The 25,697-nt window shown below is 37.4% G+C and overlaps 2 protein-coding genes across 5 annotated transcripts; one reads left to right on the top strand and one right to left on the bottom strand.

The window, feature by feature from the left end:
- Window positions 1–969: 969 nt before the first annotated feature.
- LOC137940976 (uncharacterized) lies at window positions 970–16,995 on the bottom strand. 4 transcript variants are annotated; one of them, XM_068786132.1, is made up of 9 exons: window positions 15,702–16,995; window positions 15,270–15,621; window positions 10,285–10,369; window positions 8,548–8,604; window positions 7,281–7,340; window positions 6,984–7,193; window positions 5,325–6,477; window positions 5,035–5,171; window positions 970–1,587 (listed from the first exon to the last, which is right to left on the bottom strand). In XM_068786132.1, exons 1-9 carry the CDS (start codon window positions 16,879–16,881, stop codon window positions 1,138–1,140), a joined length of 3,684 nt encoding a protein of 1,227 aa, XP_068642233.1. In that variant the 5' UTR covers window positions 16,882–16,995; the 3' UTR covers window positions 970–1,137. The 4 variants fall into 4 exon arrangements, with proteins under 4 accessions (XP_068642233.1, XP_068642235.1, XP_068642232.1 ...); XM_068786134.1 differs by having other exon boundaries at window positions 5,035–5,454; window positions 5,869–6,477; XM_068786133.1 differs by having other exon boundaries at window positions 1,308–1,419; window positions 1,524–1,587; window positions 5,035–6,477.
- Window positions 16,996–19,518: 2,523 nt separating this feature from the next.
- On the top strand, window positions 19,519–25,137 carry LOC137941081 (uncharacterized). Its single transcript, XM_068786333.1, has 6 exons — window positions 19,519–19,890; window positions 20,366–20,508; window positions 20,984–21,127; window positions 22,679–22,864; window positions 23,672–23,796; window positions 24,535–25,137. The coding sequence occupies exons 1-6, from the start codon at window positions 19,680–19,682 to the stop codon at window positions 24,758–24,760; spliced, it is 1,035 nt and encodes a 344-aa protein (XP_068642434.1). The 5' UTR covers window positions 19,519–19,679; the 3' UTR covers window positions 24,761–25,137.
- The last annotated feature ends 560 nt before the right edge of the window (window positions 25,138–25,697 follow it).

Genomic DNA, 25,697 nt, shown 5'->3' with positions numbered 1-25,697 from the left:
TTAAAGGAACTCATATCCACTCCACTTCTGAAACTCTCTCGTTCTAACTTGGCCACTCTTGTGTAATACAAATAAACACATTTTAGCAGTGTACATAAGAGTTTTTCAAATTGTGAAAGAAAAAAATTGTACCAGATTCTAGGAAGAAGAAAAAACCTTCGAAAATCAGGAGGAAAGAAATAAGATAAGAAGAAACAAATCAACAGTAGGAGAGATCAGTTCTGTTGTTCTGCTGGAACTAAAATGAAGAAAAGAGAAGAAGAAAAACTACTAACCACTCGGAGAGATACGTCACCAAAAGTCACAGGGAAGAGGAAGAGAGGTCACAAGCCGGCAACAGAAATAGAATGTGGAATTCAGACAATCCATATGAAATGTCTTTCTTGGATAGAAGACTGTTCGCTTGTCATAACAGAAGATTTTTTACCATGTGACACTGCTGACAGCTCTCTCCAGAGAAGAAAAGTTTCTGTTATTGTTTGTACAGATTTCTGGAAGAACTTGGGTAAACAAGAAATGCTGTGAGTACGAGGAGTATTGGCAGCACAAGTTTTAGGGTTATGAATCCCCTGATCCCAATGAAGTGCAGCTCCAACTAATCACAGACGGGTATATGAACCATCACATCTGCTGATTTAGAAATAAGATCTATTATAAAGAACAAGTGAAATCTCTGAACAGAACACTTTAATTCATCTTGAGAAAACCCATTCAGCCATGTGAATGGATCCTGTTCACAAGACCAATCCCACTTTTTTCTTCCAACAATATAGTCCAATTCACTAGCTAAATATTTTGGATCAGAAGATATATAATCAACTCAGGTCATGATACATTTCCACCAGGACACTATTGCATCCTTCCATTTGTTAGAGTTTGCCAGTCATTGACAAAGTACTTCCCCTTTTAGCCACTGCATTACGGTGACATGAAAAGTATGCAAGAAAGAAGATGAACAACAGGTATATCTGCAACCTGAAAGCATGGCATCATGAAATAGACAAAATTGGATTTACATTGACTACAAACTAACAACCAGGCAACATATTATGTACAGAAGCGATCTACAGCAAGAATTGCAGATTTATGAAGCACCAGCAACCACATGTTTACATGTTGCAGAATGATCTGAGCAGATCATTCTGTCATCTTTGGATCGGCCATCCTCAGGCTATTCTCACTACAACTACCCTTCATGTTACCTATAGGCCTGCTCTTAGGATCAGATCGGCACATGCGCTTTCTGGATTTTCTTTTAGATGACATGGTGTTAGCAGCAACATCACCAAGTTGCGGAATTTCTGGCCTGACTTCCTCTTTGGTAGGCTTTCTTCTCCTCAATCTGTTTGGATGAGAACGAACCCCATTGGAGGTGGACTTTTCGCAGCTCCTATCCCTTCTGTTTTCTCTTTCTTGTTCCTGTATAGAAGGCCCTAGAGTGAATGACTCTGAAGATGTTCCTGTTAAATTTGCAACATTTCTACAGTTGGCAACTGGACTGGGTTTCTGTGAATGAGCATTGCCTTTCATACTGCTTTGTTCAGCAAGACCCCTCTCGCCAATTTCCTCATCAATGGTGGCAGGAAGCTTTAGTTATGAAAAAATCTCCAATCAGAATGACAATGTTAATATCAAACTACAACTCAAAATATACCTCAAGGAGAATGGACAGGGAAATAGAAAACAATTAGCAAAAGTACCAAGTTTGAAGCCGCGAACAACAAATTTATTTGCAAATAAAAGTAATGAAATGAGGAGTATGACATTGTCACAGCTTTGTGAGTAGTTCATAACCAGGTTTTAACATTTTATGGCACCTGTGAATAACAAAAGACACTAGACAAGAGATGGTGTAAAGTGAAAAAATTTAGTGAGGGTAAAATTGGACATACTAAAATCGAAAAGGAGACAAGAGAAACACCCTTTAAGCATGTGTAAATCTATTAATAACAGAAAGATGCATCAGACCTATTATGAATGACACAGAACAGAGCATTATGAGAATGGAAAACCTCTAAAGCAACCATAAGTTCTTTCAATTTTCAGATTTTTTGCCTAATTTAACACTAAACAGCAAGTGTTGCAAATGGTCAGAGCATAATGATCAGCACAGGGTACTGAAAATAGTTTCCTCCCACAACAGATATTCAGGTGTGGTACCCTGTTGCTGAGGCTAACATTCAGAGTTTTATACCTTCCCTGGAGCTCAAAGCGAAAAAAATCCAATGCTAATGATCAGTTATGAGAGGAAATATTTTCCTTTCACACGAGATACCCCGGCGAAGAATCTTGTAACACAGGATAAAATTTGAAGTTTACGCCTTCAAATGGAGCTCAAAGTGAAAAATTTATCAACAATCAGAAGAAAGATATACCAACAAATTGGACTGCAGGGATTACATTTTAATGCCCCAGATTGCATGTTGGTTAGTGTCATACTCGTGATTCATTTCTAATTTATTCACAATTTGGATACTACAAGCGTAATGTCAGATTTTTCAGGCAAATTTAACAGAAGATATGAATAAAAATTGTTAAAATACCAGAGTAAGGGTATTTTGGTCACTTTATATGTTTTATCATTTATAATGTGTTAGGTAGGCAATGTCTCCATCTGCCTATGGTTCTAGGAGATATGTAAGTTTATGTCTTTAGGGGTATTTTTGTCTTTTGTCTAAAAATTCTTAAACCCTGATTAAAAGAAGAGGGGGCATCAGGCATGCAATCCAAGGCAGCTGTTGTTGCTCCTCTCCAAAGCTCTTCTTTTCTCATCCAAATCTCTGATTTTTCAAGGTAACAGAGCGGTAAAGCATTTTTTGGGCAGATATCTCTCATTTTTGTGGTTTTTCTCTCAATCTTCAGTAACCCTTTTGGAAGATGTTCCCAGATTTCTAGACTGGTGGGATAAAAACTTCATTTTTTCCCTTTTTTCTGCCTGTCATAGCCTTTTAGCTCATAGATACTACTCCTAATTGAAAGATTATTGAGGTTTTGAGTCATTTAATGATCCCAATTTGAGAAATTTCTTCAATACTGCATGCATCACCCTCTACCTTGTTTGCCTCGTCATCAATTTTACATGTGTTTCCCAAATTTCATGCAATTGAGTTGTTTATTCTTCATTACCTGGTCTTGAATGCTGAGATTGATTGTTATTCATTGAAAATTGATTGGGATTGATTGCACTAATTGGTTCAATTGTGGGGCCCACTTGACTGCACGAGTATAGAATTTTGGGGAAAAGGTTCCCAACTTGTTTGGTTGACGCATTGTTACACTGAATTGTAGTAGTTTGTGGTGTTTAATGGCTGAGTCCAGCACTCAAGTTGTTGTCCAGAGGACCAATGAGGGCTTCGATGTGAAACTCTCTCAGCCTATTCAGATAACTATGATCTGGTTGAATGGATACGAATTATGTCGACTGGTTACAATCAGTTTTGATGTATTTGAGGGCTAGAAGAATGGCCAAATACATAACAGATGATCCTCATATACCTATTACTGAGGATTGGGTAGTTGAAAACAATTTAGTGACAACCTGGTTGGTCAACAGTATAGAGTCACAATTTAGAGATCAAATTTTAGTTGTAGTACTACTAAGGCAATGTGGACTACCTTAGCATCTATTTTGTCTCAGGAAAGTTATTTGTCGAGAATCTATGAGTTGTATGTGAGATACTTTAACATGAAGCATGGCAGTAAATCAGTGACAAATTACTTCACTGAAATGAGAGGGGTCCTACAAGAAATCAGCACATTCCATCCATTTACTGCGAATGTTGAAAACATTCGTAAGAAGGAAAATCATATTAAAGAGTTTCTAGATGGTATGGGCTCTAAGTATGATCTCATTCGAGTTCAGTTATTGGCCAATGAGAATGTGACCACCCTAAAGCAGGCCTTAATAGAGTTCTTCAATCTAAAGGTGTAGTAGTGAGTAAAAATGACTCAGAACAGATAGATTGATGTACTTGGATATTCTTATATTGATTATGTTGGGTGTAAGATGGACAAACGGTCTACATCAGGCTATTGTTGTTTTGTTGGAGGTAACCTGGTAAGCTAGAAAAGTAAAAAATAGACAGTTGTAGCTAGATCTAGTGCAAAGCCAAATATCAAGCAATGGCTCACACAGTTAGCGAACTTATGTGGATAAAGTTTGTTCTTCTTGAATTTGGTTTCCAATTACCAAGTCCTATGGTTATGAAGTGTGATAATCAAGCGGCCATCTTCATTGCAAGCAACCTTGTATTCCACGAGAGAACTATACATATAAAGGTTGATTGTCATTTTATTAGAGATGTAGTTACCCACGGAAATGTGATAACTCCATATGTGAAGTCTTCAGACCAGGGAATGTGTTTACTAAGCCATTGGGAAGACATAAACATGTATCCTTCAATGACAAGCTGGGATTCTTTGAGATCTACTCTCAAACTTGAGGGGGAGTGTTAAAATATCATTGGAGAGGCATTTTGGTCATTTTATATATTATAATTTTGTCTTATATGATGTTTGTTAGGTAGGCAATGTCTTCATATGCCTATGGTTCAATTTTCATTCAATCTAGAGGTTTATTCTAGGAGATTTATGCCTTGAGGGGCATTTTTACCTTTTATGTAAAAATCACTTAAACCCTGACTAAAGGAAGAGGGGCTGTGCTTTGTCAGGCATGCACTCCAAAGTAGCAACTGTTGCTCCTCTCCAAAGCTTTTCTTCTCCTTATTTCTCTTCTTTTCTCATCCAAATCTCTGATTTTTCAAAAGTACTACATAGTGCCATCATCATTGAACTTTGCTCAAAATGAAATGACAAAAGAATTAATAATAACAACAACAACTATTGCGAAGACTTCAATCAAAACAAAGAAAACTTTGCAGAAATAAATATTGGTCCTAGCAGCAAGAACAGTGTCATTATGCCAGAAAATCCAAAAGAAGCACAATGCTTGTGTATGCCAGAATAGTCAAACAGACATCTCAAGCATGAGAAAGTTCTTATTATTAAGCTATCAGCATATGGGAAGTAATATACCTTGACCAGTGTGTCTGGATGATGGGCACAATCAACTTCTTCTCCATCAGAGTCACTCATCTCCTCACATTCAAACTGTACGCCTTCTTCAATTCCTTCATCTGAATCACTTAATTCTTCCTGTTCCATCACTATTCCTGGAGGAGAAAGGTCCTCAAAATCATCACAGGGATGAATTTGCAAGCTAGTTCTAGTAATACTGTGCTCCATATCAGCTCGTTGGTCTTCCTTGTTGATTGTATTATGTGATACACTAGTGTTGGACCCACTTGCATTATACTCCATCTCACCTCTCTGTTTTTGCAATTTCTCCTTTCCTGTAGCAGAACTTAAGCCAATGGTCAAGTCTAGTGCTTTTGCCTTGCTGGATGTCATGGCAGTTGTCCACCTACAATCATCAACTTGAGGTGGATGTAAAATCTGTTCTGCACCAAAGGATGTGTGAGCCTCAGAAGACACAATTACTGAATCACTATTTACACAATCAGCCTTCTGCAAGAGCGGATGAAATTCAACATTAAATAAATGTGGAGTTGATTCCTTTGATGTTATGGCTGGATGAAGATAATCAATATTACTATTTACTATCTGAGCCCTCTGAGGGCCACAAAGAAACAAGGGATTATTAGACTGCAGCAAATGTCCTCGAGAAAAATTGAACATACTAGAAGCAGTACCACTAGAGTTTATTGGTAAATATAGTGGAGCTTCACTGTGAGGAGCCTGAAACAACAGAGGATGCATTCTGAGATCTGATTCAGTAACATTTTCCTCTGCAACACTTTGATCTGCAGAAGTTCTTGGATCCTGTTGACATGAATTTTCACCACCTACCAGTGACTTTTGATTCTTCCCATAAGTTTCAGTAGTGGCTGCCATATTTGTAACATTATCAATAGCAGCTGTTCTAAGAAAGGAAGACTTAGAGATCACTCGAACAGAAGGTGGCAGGTCTACAGGAGGCAAATCGGGTGCCAATTTAACCATTCTCGTTGTATTACTTTTGCATGCTCTGTAGGGCTGGTTGCTGACAGGAGGCTTTGAAATCCATTGTTGAGAAGCTACAGTATATGATGCATTATATGTAACATTGTTATACTGGGACACGTGCTGCATGATGTAAGAGGACTTTTGAGTAGCCACAAGTTCGTTTGAAGAAACATTAGATTGAAAAGGTTCTTGGCATGCATCCCTAGTCCTAGACCTGTTTTCAGCAGCAAGGCTACCCTCTTGAGGCAACCGACTATTTGAGGGATAATTTAAACTGCCAATACTTGAGATAGAGAGAGACGTGGACACAATGTTTTCAGGCCTGTAATTTGCTAAGAGTGCCTCATGCATATAAACTTCGCCTTCCTCATCTAGATTATCTTCTGCAGTATTGTCCACTCCATCCACAGCTCTGATCTGGTCAATGTCATCAGCCCCATTGGAAGTACCAACCTGGTAAGCATCCATGAATTGATGTGTTAGAGCAATCTCTTTTTGACTGAACAAAAGCAAACCAAGCCATCCAAAGGACAGAATGGACACTTGGTTTTAGGTATAGCTTTCTCAGAATTTTCTGTTTTCTTTTTTAAAAATCCATTTGGAAAGCTATTGAAACTAGCTTAACTTACAAGCCACCCAAGCATTTTCTCATATGAAGAAAATATTGAGAAAGTAACATAAAAAAAATGTGACATAGAAAGTGTCTAAATGTCATCTGAGAAAAGAGAATTGCTACACGTATAAAAATATTAGAATAGCATGGAAAGGTTCTTCAAGATGCTTAAAATGCTAGCATAACAGCCTGAAATAATCCAAGATAACAATTTAACACACCTTTAGGGTTTCATCAGTAGAATACGTCTATGAGATCTTTGAGTATCCTTCCCACATCTCTAGGTTTTTTTCTCATTCAGTTAAAACTTACCTTTAGAGATTCCAAACTTAAAGAACAAACGCACCTGAGATGAGTTCAAAGATGATTTAACTTTGCATTTTTGCCTCCTCATCATCTCATATAATCTGCGTTTTTCTTTTGAAGCCTCATCCATTTTATATGACTTCTGAGTTCCCATTGCAGTTCTCCATTGTCGTGGCAATAAGGATGGGTCTCTATAAGGGACATAGAATTTCCATACAGACATCCAATCAAGCTTGAAGACTCTGAGGCCCTGTTCATGATAATTCGAAAGTACATCAATAAATAGCATCAAATGATGATAGACAAAATAAAAAGGAAAAAAGCCAACTTTCATCACCTCATGTATAAGTGCTTTTTCTTCAGCTGTCAATGGAGAGGTCTTCATCCTCCGAACTGCCTGCATTAAGAAGATAAGCAAACAGACATTAATAAGATTAACAAAAGGATTTAGAGCTGCCACCGAAATACACAAAGGTGAACCAACTTCCACCAAGCTTACCTTCTGCAACTATGGCCCGAGGTGGGTAAACTTTTATAAGGCCATAGAAAACCTACTTAAAGCCCTTAATAATGGTCCAACAAGGCATGTTAAGCAAAATGAAATGGATGACTCGACCAAACAACTCACTAACTCATGCCCTAACAACTAATGGCTTTTTTTTTAGCATGGACAGAATGAAATTCATTTAGGAAGAGGGGATACAAAGAACACTGAAAGCACTAAAGTGTACTGAGGAGAACCCAGCAGAAGAGAAAAACTAAATTAAAATAACATCAAATGAAGAGTGTGATAACATTAGCTAGGGGGAAGGAGTTTTCCTCCATGTGTTGGAAGCAAACTAGGGGGAAGGAGTTTTATTTTACTGTTCTTGTTTTTGTACCTTTTACTGACGTACATCTCCAGGTTTTTTTTTTTTTTTTTTTTTTTTTTTTTTTTTTTAACCTTTTCCTTTATCCTTTGCCCTCAGGCAAAGTATCTTCACATTATACTTTCTCCTCTCTTTTAGTGAATTCTCCTCTTCTCATTGTTGGACTAAACAATTAAAAAATAAAATAAAAATATTATTTAACCCCCTTTACCAAGAGAAACTCAAAAGGAGTCCCCAGATACCTTCAGAAGAGCATAAAACTGAATCTCCATAAATCATAATAACCAAAGGCCCAATCCATCCATTGCTCAGAGTCAAACAAACAATAACCAAAAGAAAAGCCCAACTGTTTTTTTTTAATTGAATGGTAGCCCAACTCTTATTATAGAAAAGCTTTATTCTTGATTTCCAGTAGACTAAACCAATAATAACGGTACAGAGCCTCAATTAGCAATTTTTTTGACAATTCCTGTCAACATTGAGATTGCCATGACCAAGAAGGGAAATGATATTAGAAATTAACCATGGAAATCAACCTCAAGAGAGACAATGAAAGAAAGAAAAGCAATGGCAGGCAAAAAATTTAGAGATTAAATGAGTTAAGAAGTAAGGCCATCGTCAAAAGAAAATTTCCAATCAAAACTTTAATGGCCTTTTTTCACAGAAACAAGTAGGAAAATAGATTTTTTTTTTTAAAGTAGGGAAATTTCATAGAAAACTTCTGTTGCGTGTTACCTTTATTGGATTTTCAGGTGCTTTGGATGAGCTGCGGTTCTTTGCCCGGACAAAGATCTATAAGAAATGACATATTCACATATTAAATCAGGGTCTACAACAATCATAAAGGAGGTAGCCCTATTTTAAAAATGTAATAAGTAAATAACTAAATAATGTAGTGAATTTTTAGTAGTGGCCAAACAAGAGTTACTATGAACACTAGGGTTCAAGTCTCACAGGTTGAATGGAGCATCCTGGATCTGGGCACAAAGCAATTAAAAGACAAAAAAATATATATAAAATAAAGTAATACAGAATTAAAAGATTATATGCATTTTGTAGGTCTCCTAAATACAAGTTTCCTTCTTTGAGAGGAACTGAATCCAAGTCAATGAGATCAAGCATGTTTAGTTAATACAAATTCAAATTAATCTGACAAAAAACTTGTCATGGTTTGGTCGGTCAATAGATAGCTACGACCACATCACATATTTGGAGCAATCCATGTTTCAGAATTATAAACCCCCACAGATCTACCAAATGTTCGGATAAAGTCAGATTTCACTGAACATCAGTATTTGCATCATGATATATCCATAGGCAGAAACTTGAGCCCCTCTTCTACATATATGGCAAACATAAACACAAAGACGGGCTTCATTACTCAAGTGAATCATCACAGAGCTGATTTCTCTGTTAATGTGACTGCTACCTATGAAAGGGGCTATTCCAAGTCTCTATTTTCTCCATAAAATTTATATTGAGCCATGAAGGATCAAATTCCATTAATAACAATGTAATAAGGTACACAATAACTCATGCTGTCAATATCTAAGATATTCAGTGGGTCATGATGTGATTACTTCTATATTTACAGTTAGAAAGAAAAAAGGCCAACTTTTGTTTATTGTGGGAGAAAACATCTTGTGAAATACTGAGAGAAATGGGGATGAGAGTGAGAGGAGAAGAATAGAAGGGAAGGAGGCAGCTTTTGGAGAAGCCGTGAGTTCTGGAATAGGGTAAAGGCACGAGCCCCCTAACCCCTTTTATTAACTTAAGTGAGTTGTAGAGGAAAAGACTCCTCTACCCCTATAACATAAACACCTTATATCTGCATACATACAAGTCCAAAAATTATAAACATTGGACCATAGATACTTCTAAACTTCATGAAACTTGTTAAGGAATAGTCCCACATGGATTAGTGAGTACAAGAATCTTGAGTTTATTAGTTGGGAAAGAGGTTTCCTAAGTTGGCTAGTTATTTTGGGATGAGCCTTGGACCCAACTTTACATGGTATCAGAGCAGGTACTCATATGTGGGCCTGTACCTAAACTATCTACTTGTAGAGCCACAAAAGATTGCTTACACCTAAACTGCCTACTCCTAAATTATCCACTTGTAGAGCTACAAAAAGAGGGTCGACACGTGAGGGGGAGTGTTAAGGAATAGTCCCACATGGATTAGTGAGTACAAGGATCTTGAGTTTATTAGATGGAAAAGAGGTTTCCTAAGTTGGCTAGTTATTTTGGGATGGGCCTTGGACCCAACTTAACAACTAATGACACTCCTCTTGATACAATCAGACTAATGTAAAATGACCAAACTACCCTTCCGGTACATTTAAACACATCCCAACATTGGTGACTAGTGGAAAAAACCAAGAAAGAAATGGAATAGATAAACATGGCCTGACGTGAGAATAAAGAAAAAAGTAAAAGTACTGATGCAGTTACTTTGAAGTTAGAAACGACCTGGTGCTTGGTTTTGCAAGGAAGGAAACGATGCTGGATAGCTTTCCAGTCATTGTTATATTCCATTAAACCCAGTGCTAGCAATCTGCATCACATCTCCAAATAGAGCGAATAGTTAAGAAAATTGAAGAAAAAGAACAAAAACTTTTGTATGAACGAGAAAGAACATGAGAATGCTCCATTCAATCAAGTCAAAAAACTTCAACAAAATCGCAAAATACTGCAAAAAAAAAAAAAGCACAAATGTGTAAAAAAATTAAAAAAAAAAAAACACAAGAATGACACTTGGGCAAAGAAGAAAATGATAAAACACAAAATACATCGGGATAACTGACATGAGGGGCATATGAAGTTCCACCCACCTCATTCAATGGTCAAGAGCAGCAATGTTACAAATATTACAGCCTCTCCGACGGTGTTGGATGGGGAAGCACTTGAAGTTTCATCTATATCTCGTTGTGAGCAGTTGTGTCTCATCTTAGTGTACTTTTTGGGGTTTGCTATTTGGCTTCCCCTCATATTTTTCTTTTTCTTTCAGTTCCCCCAACCTAGAGCAGGGTGTTCTTTTTTATTCTATTTTATCACTTAATAAAAATAAAAAACTTTTAATAAAAAAAGAAGTAAAACTCAAATACAATAACCACAAACCCTAGATCAATTTCAGAGGAAGTTTCCACAACTAGATATAGTCTCTAAGTCTTTATTTTGATAATAAATCATCCACAACATTTGCTCATCTGAGGCTCTAAATACAAAATTTCTCTACCAAAGATTGTTTTAACAACCGAAAGATTTGTCGAGAAATTCATACACATCTTACTCTTTTCACCAATATCATGAAGCTCAGATTACATGAGCAATCTACCAATCATAAGCACTCAAGTAAGTTATAGCTTTTTTTTTTTTTCGGATTCCATAGATAATAACTTTAGGGAAACATTAATTTTGCAACAGTGTATCTTCTTCTCCGCGGCGCCGAACAGAGCTCAGGACAGCAACGATGTCCAGAAATGGCACAAGATGGTGGAGAGACTGGCATATCAATCCGAGGAGCCAAACACTTCCGAAAATAAGAATAACAGAGACAACGACAAATTAGTTTCCAAAAACAACTCGCTGGCAATGCTCGCTATCTTCCGAGCAGATTCATGATCTTTCCAAACAAAGGAAGATCGTAATGCACCAGCAGGAAGCCAAGCTAGAGATGACTGGAAAGATCAAGATTAAATTTCGTGAATCAAGCGGCAATAAATCCACAGAGTCAAAGCCGGCAATGAACTTGGTAGGCTAGACCAACGTCTTCATCCTCTTGAAACTGCGCCTAGTTGGCGATGAAGATGAGCCAGAAGAGTTTCCAGAAAAGGAAACATCAGCTGGTTCAAAATAATTTTCTCAAATTCTGAACTCACTGGAAGGAAGACTAAACTAGAAACAGTGATCCAACAGCTTCATTCCACAAATAAGCGGAGAGTACGACGGCCAAAGGAGATTCCAAAAAATAGCAACGAAGATTACAATATACCAAAGATTACGCAGCAACAGAGTGATCAATCCCGAGAACTTTCCAAAAATAAATTAATCCAGCAGAGAACGTGCTAGCTGGAAATCGATAGCTCTTGACAGAACCAGCGGAGAGACAGCAAAGATGAGGCAGCAGATTGAGCTCTAGGAATCAATCAGAGCAGAATCTGATTATCCTTTACAAACTGATTCACCGAGCAGCAGTAAACAAAGAGAGAAGAGGACCCTTCTCAGAATAAGACTCCATCAGATTTCATCAAAATAACAACACCTTCATGACGCATAATCCAAAAGTGAAAAATAATTTGAATCCTGAAAATCAGAGCTCTGATACCATGTTGATTTTCAGAATTCCATAGATAATAACTTTAAAGGAAACATTAATTTTGCAACAGCAGAGGTTATCTTCTGTGCTCGGTAAGTCTTCTCGGTTTGCCTCTCTTTTGCTTCTCTTGTACCAGATTTGCAGGCTAACCATGAAGTAATTGAAAAGAGAGGAGACGAGGGAGATTTGAAATAGATAGATTATTTGAACACATTAATGTTGCAGCAGATTTTGGGTTCTGGAATCCAGAACTTTACCTAGACGTATGTTGTTGTCTTTTTTATCTTCCATAATTGCAGAGCTTGTTCTCTTCTCTGTTTTCTTTTGAGACGTAAGTGCAGCAATAGAGATCAAGAGAGTATCTTCTTCTTCCAGCAGTAGAAGTTGATTTCTTCTCGATTATTTTCCTCTGGTTTGCTGTAGCCGTTAAGCAGCAGAGTATGAGAGTTTCAATTTAAATTCTCTTAGCAGCAGAAATTCAGAATCTGTCACCTACTTTGATAAGAGAAGCAGCTGCTGCCTTCTCCTCTCCCTAGAATTCCAGCATGTTGATGATGACTGTGCACGTTTCTGAAACTCCTCTAACAATTGGTGCTTTCATTGATGATTGTTGTTTTAATTGAAATATACACTTGGTGCTGAAATATATTTGGTGACGTTGCTGCTTTTGATGTTTTTATCTAACTAGTGAATTAGCATGATATGAATCCATTTATGTGCCTCTGTTGTTCTGCTGCCTACTATGTGTGTCCACTGGAGACTCCATCACGGACAAAAGTCCAGACTATGCAGGAATGGACCCCTCTTGATCCTGGTTACCTTAAGTTGAACTTTGATGGTTCTTCTCTGGGTAATCCCGGACTCTTAGGATTCAGCGGGGTTATCTCGGACCACCTAGGTAACCAACTTTACTCATATGCCGGCCCTTTAGGAATCACAGACTCTACGTCGGCGGAGCTTCACGGTCTCCTCAATGGACTCCGTGTTTTCCGAGATAAGTGCACAGGTCCCCTCCATATTGAAGGGGACTTGAAGGTGGTCATTGGATGGTGCGAGTGTACATCCCCTCCCCCGTGGCGTCATTGGGACATTTTTTGGGAGATTATTGAAATTTGCTCATTATTATCTTGTATTTGGTCTCATATTCTGAGATCCGCAAATTCGGCAGCCGATGCGCTTGCTAAAAACGGAGCTACCCTACAATCCCTAGTTGTCAGGGAAATGCTCCCCTCTTTGTAATTTTTGTATTTTCTTGTTTATATATATACATCTTTTTCAAAAAAAAACTGGAGACTCCATCACGATGCTGATTATTCAGCAAAGTTCCAACTGTTGGAACCAATTACTTGTGGTTTATTTTATCTAGCTGGTGAATCAGCAACAGGTCACATTGCTAATCATGAATTGAATATGTTATGGGCATGCCTTGCTAATACTTCACCTTATCAATATCTTTGGTATCTCTAATCATGGGTTGAATACGTTATGGGCCTGACATGCTATAGTCCAGTGTATTTCTTTGAAATCTGGTCTTCAGCTATCTCAAGGAGTTGTTGATTTCTCTTGTGATATCATTGGCTGCTAATCAATTGAATTAATATGGCTAGCTATCTGGTTCTAACTCTCAGTATGATGTCTTGGCTCAGTATGTGTTTATGTTCTAGCTCTCTTGAGTTCTCTTTAGATTTAGCCACTGCTGAGGGGAAGATGCAGACCTTGTAACTCAATTTGAGTTCTTGATTACAGTAAAAGAGTATTATCATTCTGCTAGCAGTTAGACATATTACCATCTTTTGAGAAGTCCATAACCTCTTCTTCCTCTTGTTTTCTCTCAATGACGCCTCTCTCTTTTTCTCCATAAGCGAAATCCATGGAGTCCTGAAAATCAACACTTTCAAACATCTTTGACTGTTCCACCACAACAGACATTCTCCTAGGAATTTTAAAACTCTTTACGGTACAACTAATGAAATTGTTCAACTCTAACAAATGGTAAACAGCAACAGATCAAGAAAATTTTAGTAGTCATTCTTCCTCTATAGATCCTTGCTGACACAGGGAAATCATAGGCTTCAAAGAGGAGTACAGAAGAAAAAGGATGCAGATAGAGCAACTGAACCACAGAGGGAATAATGTCACAATTGTCCTACATTTTCTTCATATAGATGTACTCTTTTGTAGGCATGACAGTTTATCTCCAAAGGACACGAGAAGAAACCAAGTCAGTTTTTTTTCTAGACATATTCCTCAAAAAAATCAGTTTGTGTTGATCTTTTCCTTGGACTATATATTCCACTTAATCCCCTTTCCATGACCACGCATCTTTGAGGCTAAGGAATGGAAATGTTTCATTCAGACAATAGGCCAGAACATGCAAAAGACCAAAGCAGGAAAAAAAAGCAATCGTGCATTGTTTTATTAATGGAACAAAGGAAAACCAACAGACTGCATTTGGATTCACTATGAGAATTAAGTCCTCTCTAGGACAGAAAATAAATGAAGTCGGTTAAGTTTTATATCATTGAAACGAACTGTAATAGTTGCTAAGCATTTAAGTAGGGATGGAACTGGCTCGGGTTAGGTGGGGAGGTGAAAGACCCATCGCAGGAGGGAACGAGTTTCCCCAACCCTGACTCCCAGGGTTTTATTACCATTTTATCCCTTACATTTACATAATATCATAGTTTAAACCCCAAAAGAAACTATAAAAAAGAAAAGGATACTTATGGAGAAAAAACTTTTCTAATAAAAGAAACGTATTCGTGTGTCCATTGTTTTTATCAAAATTAGAAAAACAAATTGGAAATGTCTTTCTAAGTGAAGGCATTTTTATCCTAGTACATGAGGATGGTGAATGACAGGGATAGGGTTTGAAATCCAATCCCGTTATAGCTTTTAACTGGTATGAGGTTTATAGTTGGGGTAGCAGGGTGAGGTGGGGTCTAGTAATAAAAACCCAACGGAGTTCCATTCCTAAATTTAAGATCCCTACATTTTAAGTGCCCATCTCACAACATGTCAACAAGATATATAAAAATAACAGTAGAAACAAGTAATGCTATAGTTATATGTATTATCAAGAGAATGTTACATGCAATACCAAAATTCAAAAAGATTACAGAAAGGGCATCAAACTCACTCATCTTCTGCATCAGTGAACAGCACCCGATTAGCCACAGGTGCAGACGGAGGCTTATGGGGAAATAGTGCGGAATTAAAGAGTGAGAAGAACTTTTGTGCCAAGTCTACAATATTCTTTGGAACAACAGCAACTGATTGTTTCTTGCTGCTTTCTACTAATGTGCCAGCTAAAGTTTTTTTGGGTTGTTGGTTCTGTTCTTGCACTTCTAGACGACCAAGCAAAGGACCACCATCTGGGTGAATTATTTCACTCATAGGAGTGACTCTAGGAAGTGGGAAAAGAGGCACTCTCTCAAAAAGACTGCTCCCGTGCACATCGTGCAGATGCCTTTCTGTATACTCTTGTACAGCTGTAAGATTAATGAAACGATTGTTACATACACAATATCAACCTACTGACTCCTGCAAGTAGAGAAGATCAACCACCTACCGTTTGTAACATCTGCAACATATTTCCCGGCAAGGCCTAGCGGCGGCACATCCAGAATGGTCATAACAGAATCTCCAACCACTGGAATCCAGATAGAACTTTCTCCCATTTGTCCCAGGCATAAATTACTATTAGATTTAGGGGGATCTTCTGAAACGGAAGGATGTACGTGTGGAGGCTGAAAGTAAAGTTTTGGGTGGGGATCCTTCCTTTGCAACAGCGCCTCATTGCGAATACGAATCAACTCCATAATCAATCTCTGGACATCACTTGCTATATGCTGCTTGGAAGGCTCAAAAACACAGAGGGAGAATACCTGAATTAGGAGCTGCACATGCTCATGGATCAAACAGTAAAGTTGCCCAATCTGGTGAGCAGTGAAACCATTGATCATGCCAGGATGGGGAAGATTAGGGGCACCGTTTACTACAGTTTCTGCCGCGGATGGGTACATAGCCGCAGTTGGGGCATTGGAAGGTAAAATTGGGCGTAAGGGAAGCATGGTTTGCCCGAGAAACTTCTTTTTGTTCCGAGCAGAAATGTTCTGGCGCCGATTCTGTCTAGTTTCCGGTCTCCGGTGATCTGCATAACTGTTCTCGTCCTGGGACTTTCCAATTCTACTCCTGTTCTCGTCGGTCTCGCTCTCAAGGGCTTCTTCGATTTCTAGCTCGAAATCTGCATCATCCTCGTCTTCCTCGTCAGACAAATTTTTGGTAGTCGAATCCACCTCCTCTTCCCCGCCATTGAGAACTGCTGTGAGAAACTTGCGGTACTCTTCCTCATCATCCGCATTCTGGAAGTCCTCCTCGTCGTCGGTCTCCTGAAGAAAAGTCTCCAATTCGTCCAACGAGAAGTTAGCGAGAGAATATCGAGCTCTGGTTCGCCTGCATATCGGGTCCTCTTCGGTGGTATGATATATTCCATCGTCCCGATTGCCGAGGTTATCGTCCGCCTGCATTACCCCTTCTTCTTCTCCTTCGTTGTTGTCCGCATTGTACTGAACTTGGATCGATGAGGAGGTATGATGCCCGCCGTTGGCATTAGGCTCGCTTTCGGAGCTGAGGCTGGAAGAGGCTTCTGGGGAAAGAGAGGGCTTCAGAAAAGGGTTGAAGTCTACGTCTTCTTCTTCCTCTACCTCCTCGTCTACAGCTCCCGGAATTGCTACCAACGGAGACGTCATGCGGGAGGATAAGAAAGGGCGCCGTCTAAAGAGTCACAATCCGATCGGCTGACGGCTGCCGGCGCCTCTACCCAAATGTCGCCGGAGTACGCTGTTATTATCAGTTGGAAGGGAACCTTGCGTCCGTTTCTTTTCCCACTTTTCCTTGCTGGGTGTTTTAAGCCAGTGTCCGCCAATGTGCCCGTACCCGCGGTGAGGCTAATGATTCCCGACTACCGACTCTCGAGTCTCGACTCCCGACTTCGAGTTGGCCAGGTAAAACGTTTTACCCGTCAATCCAACGTGTAATGTTATAGTCACCATGCCACGTCAGTAGAACCCAGCACGTGCGGCTCTTCCTACCCGACTCACAATTGTGAGGACACTTTTTAGGAAAGTTAGTCATTTTGCAGCAATGGAAAGCCGGATTCGACCTCATGGTTTTTTTTTTTAATAATATAATTTATAAATAATATTTTTCAATTATTTATAGATAAATTTTAACTTATATTTTACTTTTATGTATTTTAACGATTACTTAAATAATATAAATATTTTAAAATCATTAATTTGAGAATTGATTATTTATTTAATTATGATTATGTATTATTTTTATTTTAATTTTTAAATAGATTTGATGGCAATACTGTATGAGTTCTCTCTACTATTTATTTCTAACACTTTTGTGCCCCTCCTCTTTACTTGTCCAAAAAATAAAAATTATTTTGTTAGATCTCAAGCATGTTTCATTCATTTTTCTTCTGCCACATATTTAGTACTTAAAAATTAGTGGTTGAATTTGTAAATTTGGGTGTTTTTAAGTTATTTTTTTCCATAAGGGCTTAACTAGTGTACTTAGAAAGTGAAATTGAATTCACTTTTCATGGGAAAACATGTTAGGGGGGTTAGTCGACAATGAAGTAGAATAAATTTCCCCCGCATTATTTAGTTCATTAAATTAAGTCATTAGTGTAAGATGAATTACATTGAAGTGAGATTACATCACTTTATTCTCTCAGGCAAAAATTGAGAAATTTGGATTCAGCCTGATTTTTCGAATCAACCACTTGAAGTGCGCGACGCTTTTGCTTCCTCTCGTTTTCGCTCTCTGCTTTCTCCGTTCACCCCAGTTTCATTCATCCTCTCTCTTTCACTGTGCAATGCCTAGGGTTTCTGCCATCGCCATCGGCGCTTCATAAAATTTTTTATGAAGTTTTAGAGAACGAATTGGGACAAGAACCTCACTGACGCAAAGCAACGGAGCGACATTTGTTGCCATGAGGTCGATCTTCACGCTGTAACAGAATTTCACGAAGGTTTTGAAGGTCTTGGAGCTGCCTGGAAAATCCGAAATCAAAGGGCTCTTTCACGGCAGGGCTCTTCGACGACGACAATGACTTTTATTTTTTACTTTTTTTCACTTTTTTTATTTTTTTCTAATTACACGTAATTAGTATATTAATTTATAATCAACTTTAATATTAATTAGTTTAATTATCCAATTACTATAATTAATTAAACCACTGGATTTATATTTTGTGTTAATATATTATTAATTAATAATACGTAAAAATATATATTAAGTTATTGATAAATTAATATATTTATTTATTTATAATGTCTTTTTTATTTTGTATTAAAATAGTGAGTTTTATTGTTAAAATATATCTTATGTCATTAAAAAATAATTCATTTATTTATTATATTCTCTTATGTTATTTTTAAAATTTTTATTTATTTTAAATAATTTATTCTAGTCACTCGTAATTAGTATATTAATTTATAATAAATTATAATCATTAATTGGTTTAATTATCCAATTGCTATAATTAATTAAACCACTGGTTTTCATTTTGTGTCAATATATTATTAATTAATAATACATAAAAATATATATTATGTTATTGATAAATTAATATATTTATTTATTTATTATGTATTTTTTATTTTTTATTAAATTAGTGAGTTTTAATGTTAAAATATATCTTATGTTATTAAAAAATAATTTATTTATTTATTATATTCGCTTATGTTATTTTTATTTTTATTTATTTATTTGTAATAATTTATTCTAGTCACACGTAATTATTGTATTAATTTATAATAAAATATAATCATTAAGTAATATAATATAGTTTTTCATTAATTAGGATATTAATATATTATAATACTAAACATTAAATCACTTATAAGTGTAGTAAGTATGTTTATTTTGGGTAATTATCTATTTAGATATATGTCTTATTTAAGTATATTATAAAATATTACTCATTCTCTTATTTATATCATATTTTTTATTTGGGGCACCGGAATTTGTTTTCCAGTACACTTGAACTCGTCTACACTAACACCCAAGGATAAGTTGAAGTTGAATCAATTTATTTAAATTCAATTCAATTCTTCACCCAATTCAAGTTAGTGAGGTAAAAGTGAATTAACTAGGTATTTTTACATTTACTTTTTACTAATATTTCTCTAACCCTATGATTTCACTTTCACTCCATTGTTCTCTCCCTCGCACCCTACTCCCCCTCTTCCTCCCTATATTTTTCATTGCTTGCTTTAACATAAAAAGAGTAATTAATTCCACGACGTGGCCCACAGATGAACGGAGCATTTTGCTCTCAGGCATCGTATCTGAGCCTTCTCTTTCTCTCGTAATTATTATTTTCGTCAACCACCTTAAAAATTCTGTTGCACACTGCCACGAAGATCAGTTCTCACTCCAAGAAAAATTTACTGGAAGGGTCTCTCGACTCTTGATCGAAATCTGAGATCTGATCCGAGGAGAGAAGCTGGCTATTGCCTGAAAACCCAACATGGGTTGCTCATTTTCAGGCCTCAATGCTCTGTATGACGCCGTTAATGGAGGAGGGGACGTTTGGATTAATGAGAACCGTTTTAGGGTCGTGAGGCAGCTTGGGGAAGGTGGATTTGCTTATGTGTATCTCGTCAAAGAGGTTCATACGGAAAGCTCTGCCTCTGCCGGTGGTATCGGAAAGAAATTCAAGGATCCGTCTCTTGTGTCGGGTTGGTCATTTTTTGCAGCTTGTCTAATTTCTTCTTCTTCTTCTTCTTCTTTTATTATTATTATTATTATTATTATTATTATTATTTTTAACGTACGGTGTGTAATGCGATCTGGTAAATTCCAGTTTTATGGGTTTCTGGTTCTTTATAAGAGGTTGCGGGGTTAAAGTCTTATTGACGCCTTGATATCTTGGGGGTGAGTAAGTAACAACTATTAAAAAAAATTCGCTCATTCAGATATTGTGGATCTGACATTTTATTTAGTCAGTATGTGTTAGTACATGTTGGAGTTGTTCAATATTGATTCCTTTTTTCTCATTTTCGCTCTTCCGTAGTTGATATTTGTTCTGTTAATGTCGACTTTAATATTCTTACTATTTCATAACCAGTGCAATCTGTGTGAATTGTGTTTTTCCCCTTTGAAAATTAAAATATACTGGCTAACTTCTCTATTACATGTTTTTTATGGCTGTAGAGGATGGAACATACGCTATGAAAAAAGTCCTAATTCAGAATACTGAGCAGTTAGAATTGGTACGGGAGGAAATAAGAGTTTCCTCTCTCTTTAATCACCCAAATCTGCTTCCTCTCCTTGATCATGCTATAATTGCTGTTAAGGTAATTGAATAAACTCTATTCTGTTTGAGCTTGCCCATTGTGAGTATGCATTTAGAGGCATGATAGGCAATCATTGTACTTTAGTTGGCTCTGGCTATTGAACAATCAAATTCTTGATGCATTCTGCAAATCACGATCAATATATCACAACAGGAATTTGATATGTCCCAACCTTTTAGATAATGTATTGTTACTAGTTCAATCTTGGTATTTAGTTACATTCCATTAACTCCTCTTGGAATGAATTCTAAATGTTTTTCTTCTGTAGCAGTTCTATTATTCAGGTTACTCTGGTTGATTTTGAGGCAAAAGAAGATAATAGTGTAGTTTACTGTAGAAGTTCCCTTCGTTCTGTCTACATATATACCTCTTGTTAGTCTAGCCATTTTCGGTGGTATCTGTCACTTACGTAGTAGAAGTCTTTCTTGGCATTTTTATTGGTTTTAAGTGACACCTTTTTCATTTTATTATATAGGGTGGACAGGAAGGCTCATGGAATCACGAGGCTTATTTGTTGTTTCCAGTTCATTTGGATGGGACCCTACTAGACAATGCAAAATCTATGAAAATGAGAAAAGAGTTCTTTTCTACAACTGATGTTCTTCAGATCTTCCGGCAGGTAAAAAAGCAAGCTATATTATTTATTGGTTTTATTGATAAAATTTTCAAAACCTATTGCTTGATTCATAATATCTGGATGTGTAATGAGTAGTGTTTGGACTTCTTCTTTGAAAATCAAATTGTTAAGAAACAAAGAGTATCCCCGACACGGAAGGGATCCTAAAAGATAATTACAAAAACCAAGAGAGAACCAGCAATACAACACAAACAGCAGCACTGGAAACCTAAATACAGCTTTATGATGAATAACCATTTCTGAAAGAGAAGATCCCTCCATGGTAAGACTGTAATCTACTGAATTAACTGATCTAGGAGGGTGAAGCCACGTTATAGACTGTCATCCCTCCAATCCTTTGTTGTAAGTAGACCCCCTTCCTAAGATTTTATTCTTGTAAGCTTTGCTCTAGAATAAAAGCTTCACTTTCTTCTTCTTCTTAAAAAAAAAGGCCTGAATGATTTTAAACAAACTCTCCTTGGCAGTCTGTGCTTCCATTTATTTATTATTTTTTGAATGTTACACACCCCTTACCCCTGCTGAGACTTGAACTCAGGACCTCACACTTAAAACCCCCCATGTGACCTCTGAGCCAAAGGAACAAGTCACTCGGCACTTCCATTTATGACCTAGTTTTTATTTGTTATGTCGGTTGTTTCCTGTGACATATTCTGGTTATTTCTATTCCCCATTCTATTCAGATGTATAAAATGATTGTTTAAAATGAGAAAAGATGCTGAAGGATGACCTGAAAGCTAACTAGTTAATGCAAAAAAATTGGGAAAGGCATTCTTGGCTGATAGTCACTCTTGGACTAGGGATCCAACCACAGAATCCAAAACATGTGGCACAAGTTTTGTATTTATTTATTTATGTATTTTCTAAATGTTGATTACACACACACACACTGCTTACCCCTGGTGAAACTTAAACCCAATAACTCATACTAGAAAACCCCCATGTGACTATGAGCCAAATGCACAAGTCATATATAAAAGAATCTTTACAAAGAAGTCAAAGGCCCATGTGGCACAAGCTTTACAGTGTTTTTGCTTAAGTCAGATAATACTAATTGTGGTATCTGGAGCTATCTCCATTCGGGATTCTGGGGAAAAGCATATCCAGAACCACAGTTGATAAACATTTACCTGAGAGGACAATTAACCAGTGACTGACATTCATGATTTGCTTCAATGGTTTGCTGGATTATGGCTCCCAACTTCATGACTCAAAAGATATAATAGTCTGTGTTATTTAATCATCAATAAGTGTTTTTTTTTGGTCTGGCCTTGTTGTTATGCTTGTCTACTCTCTGTAACTGATGTCAACTTCTAGTTTGCAGAAATCTTCAGTTGCATGTCCTGTATCAAAAAACAAAAAGATGTCTTAGTATCCATGTTTCTAAGCTGTTCAAGTATTTTATTTTTCTGTTTTACTTGGAACCAGTTGATGAATCCCTGTGTTTTTTTTGCTTGTTTCTCTTCGTTCTTATTTTAAATTTTTAGAGTGGATTGATTTTTTATAAATTGGAGCTAATGAAGAGCTCTGTCGCAGCTTTGTGCAGGTCTTAAGCACATGCACAGTTTTGACCCACCATATGCCCATAATGATGTTAAACCAGGCAATGTCTTGATCACCCACAGAAAAGGACAATCACCTCTTGCAATCTTAATGGATTTTGGAAGTGCTAGGCCTGCAAGGAAGTCAATCTGCTCTCGCTCTGAGGCCCTACAACTGCAGGTTTGTGCTTATTCTTTCCTGTCAAACAGCTCTTGTTGTAGCGGTTCTTATTTGGTACTTTTCAGTGCGTGGCACTGTCTTTTTTCATTGAGATTATATTGCTAGGCTGGTGATTGCTTTGGGCTTTTCTATGTTGTGCTTCTTTATATGTTGCTGCACAATCATGTGTCGTGAAGTAGCTGTTTCAAGTCTAGGGGAAAAATGAGAGCAACTAGAGAAGTATCCAGTCTGAGGGCCAGCCTCACATCCATGTCCTGAAGCACCCTATTTAGAGAGAGAGTAAGAGAGAGAGAGATCTTTCTTCTTTATATTATTGCTGCACAATCATGTCCCTGGAAGTAGCTGTTCCAAGTCTAGGAAAAAAATGAGAGCAACCAGAGAAGTATCTAGTCTTAGGGCCAGCCTCACATCCATGTCCTGAAGCTCCCTTTTAGAGAGAGAGTGAGAGAGAGAGAGAGCAATGAATTCAAAAAATGCTAACTGACAACACGCTTAACCAGTTTAACAATCAATAATGGTAAATTACCTTTGCTGTTGGCAATTGTAATTTTATATTTGAGGGTCTATGGAATTCACTTCAATACAGCAAAATATTCAATTTATGTTACTTTAAGAACAAGGCACAAAAAGCTTCATTTCTCTTAGCTGTGATCCAAAGTAACTGAGAGGAAGGTAGGATCTTGTAGTGGATTAATTTTTTTTGTTCATTTACTCAAATGTGGTGGCTTGTTAGTGGTTTTCATTTTCTTCTTGATTTCAAATTTTTTTTAATTGAATTTAAAGGTATTATGATTGTTTGGCATGTAGGAATGGGCTGCTGAACACTGTTCGGCTCCTTTTCGAGCTCCTGAGCTATGGGACTGCCCAAGCCATGATGATATTGATGAGAGGACAGATGTTTGGTCTCTAGGGTGCACATTATATGCCATAATGTGAGTATCCTGTCTTTTAGATCTCCATCATATGCCATGTGAGAATACAACATCTCTATCATGGAACTTTCTGTGCAATTACTCAGTCCTTTCTATTACATGTTTTATTGTAGAAATGCATTTTAGGAAATGCCCCTTTTTGGTCTTGTTTCATTGATTGTTAGAGGAGTCTGCTTCATTTATTTATATTTTCATTTTTAAAATGAGCAACATCACATTATTTTTCTGTGCAAAGGAAGACAAAAGTATCATCCCATCTGAGCTCCCGCCAGTTAAACCTTCTTAAATTATTGTTCTAAACGAATATCTTCTTAGACAATGCCATCTTGTTTTTAAAATTTTACTATATTTTTGTTTGTGCTAAGAGCAGTTTATATGAAAAAAGGGGGAATGATACAAATGGTGGAGAAGCAGGAAATAGATAAGAGAGTCCTTAGGTGAGGTTAGAACAACATGTGAAAGCAGATTCTTGTGGCTGAGCGTAGCCTTTTGGGGAAAATGCTATGTTCATGATGGAAAATGATACCCTTGGTATTAAGGAGTCAAAGAGACCGGAAAATGCTTGTCAGCTTGCCTAAAATTATGTTATAAGCCCCCTCCCATACTTTACAAAAAAAAAAAAATATGGACACTAGGTAGTTTTGAGTCTCACTAGGGGAAAAAGATAAAAAAATAAATTCCAACTTATGTGTCAATTGCTAACTCATCCCCCGTTCTCATGTCTACCAACACTTACAGGTATGGTGTGTCTCCTTTCGAGTATGCTTTGGGCGAATCTGGAGGAAGTCTACAACTGGCCATTGTAAATGCCCAGATAAAATGGCCAGGAGGGCCTGACCCACCTTACCCTGAAGCCCTCCATCAATTTGTAACATGGATGCTCCAGCCACAAGCAGCAGTTCGACCACATATAGATGACATCCTCATTCATGTTGACAAGTTAATATCAAAATATGCTAGTTGAGAAGCATGGTGGTTTATACATTTTGGAGTTTGGGCAAAATGGTTTAAGAAGAGTTCACCATTTACCACACTGGAATTGGTATAGTTTCAGCACGCCCTACTGCCTTACAATGGGGAAACCTTCCATTTGGGTGCTGTGTGAATTAACGGGTAGTTTGTTTGTTTAAGCAGGGGCATTATTTTTATAGTTTTAGCAAATTACAGTTAGGCAAATTAAAATTATATGTGTATGTGTGTTCTTTAGTGAAACTGCTGTTTTTAGTCCAGGCTTTGCCTCTGTAGATTGTTGTGGAAAGCAAGTATGCCACTCCTGTATCTTGTTCGAGAAAGGGATTATACAAATCAAATGTACTTGGCTGGAAGCAATTTGTTATTGTCTGTTTTTTTCACTCGTTATCTTTATCTTTATCTTTATATATTTTGTATCAAATAATATTTTCGTATTGGATAAGTCATCCGCAGGTCCTTTCGAAATCGAACTTCTCCAGCGGCTGGGTTCACAATCACACTTCACAGGCAAATGACAAATACTTTCCACATCAACCAATAACTCTGCTGTCATTCAGCACACACCCACTTGTGGTTGAGACTGATCCCAATGTAACTGCGCTTACGTGGCCTCCACCCATTCGTAGAAGAAATTCCAGGTTGGGAGGAGGCTTCCACTCGGGGTGGACCCCAAACCGACGCTTCGATAAGTGCTTGGCTCAGGTTTCCCTGGGCCGACGTAGAACTGGGCTTCGCCTTCACGTATTGGATAGTGTCGGTTGCCTTTCTGTAATGACACGCCAATGCCAAATCGCTGTCAAAATGAAAGCCTGATTAGATGGTAGGACCCACCTCCGATGGCTTGTCAGCTGCCTAGTCGGGTCAAACTCGTTGTGGTGGGTATCAGACTCGAGTTTTTTATCGTGAAAAATATGGTGTAGAATGGTTCG

The sequence above is a fragment of the Aristolochia californica genome, unplaced genomic scaffold (assembly GCF_029961685.1).
Source record: "Aristolochia californica isolate CCGP_79_NKW_82.1479 unplaced genomic scaffold, dmAriCali1.0.hap1 SCAF_9, whole genome shotgun sequence".
NCBI lineage: Eukaryota > Viridiplantae > Streptophyta > Magnoliopsida > Piperales > Aristolochiaceae > Aristolochia > Aristolochia californica.
This window is presented reverse-complemented; position numbering and strand designations above follow the sequence as displayed.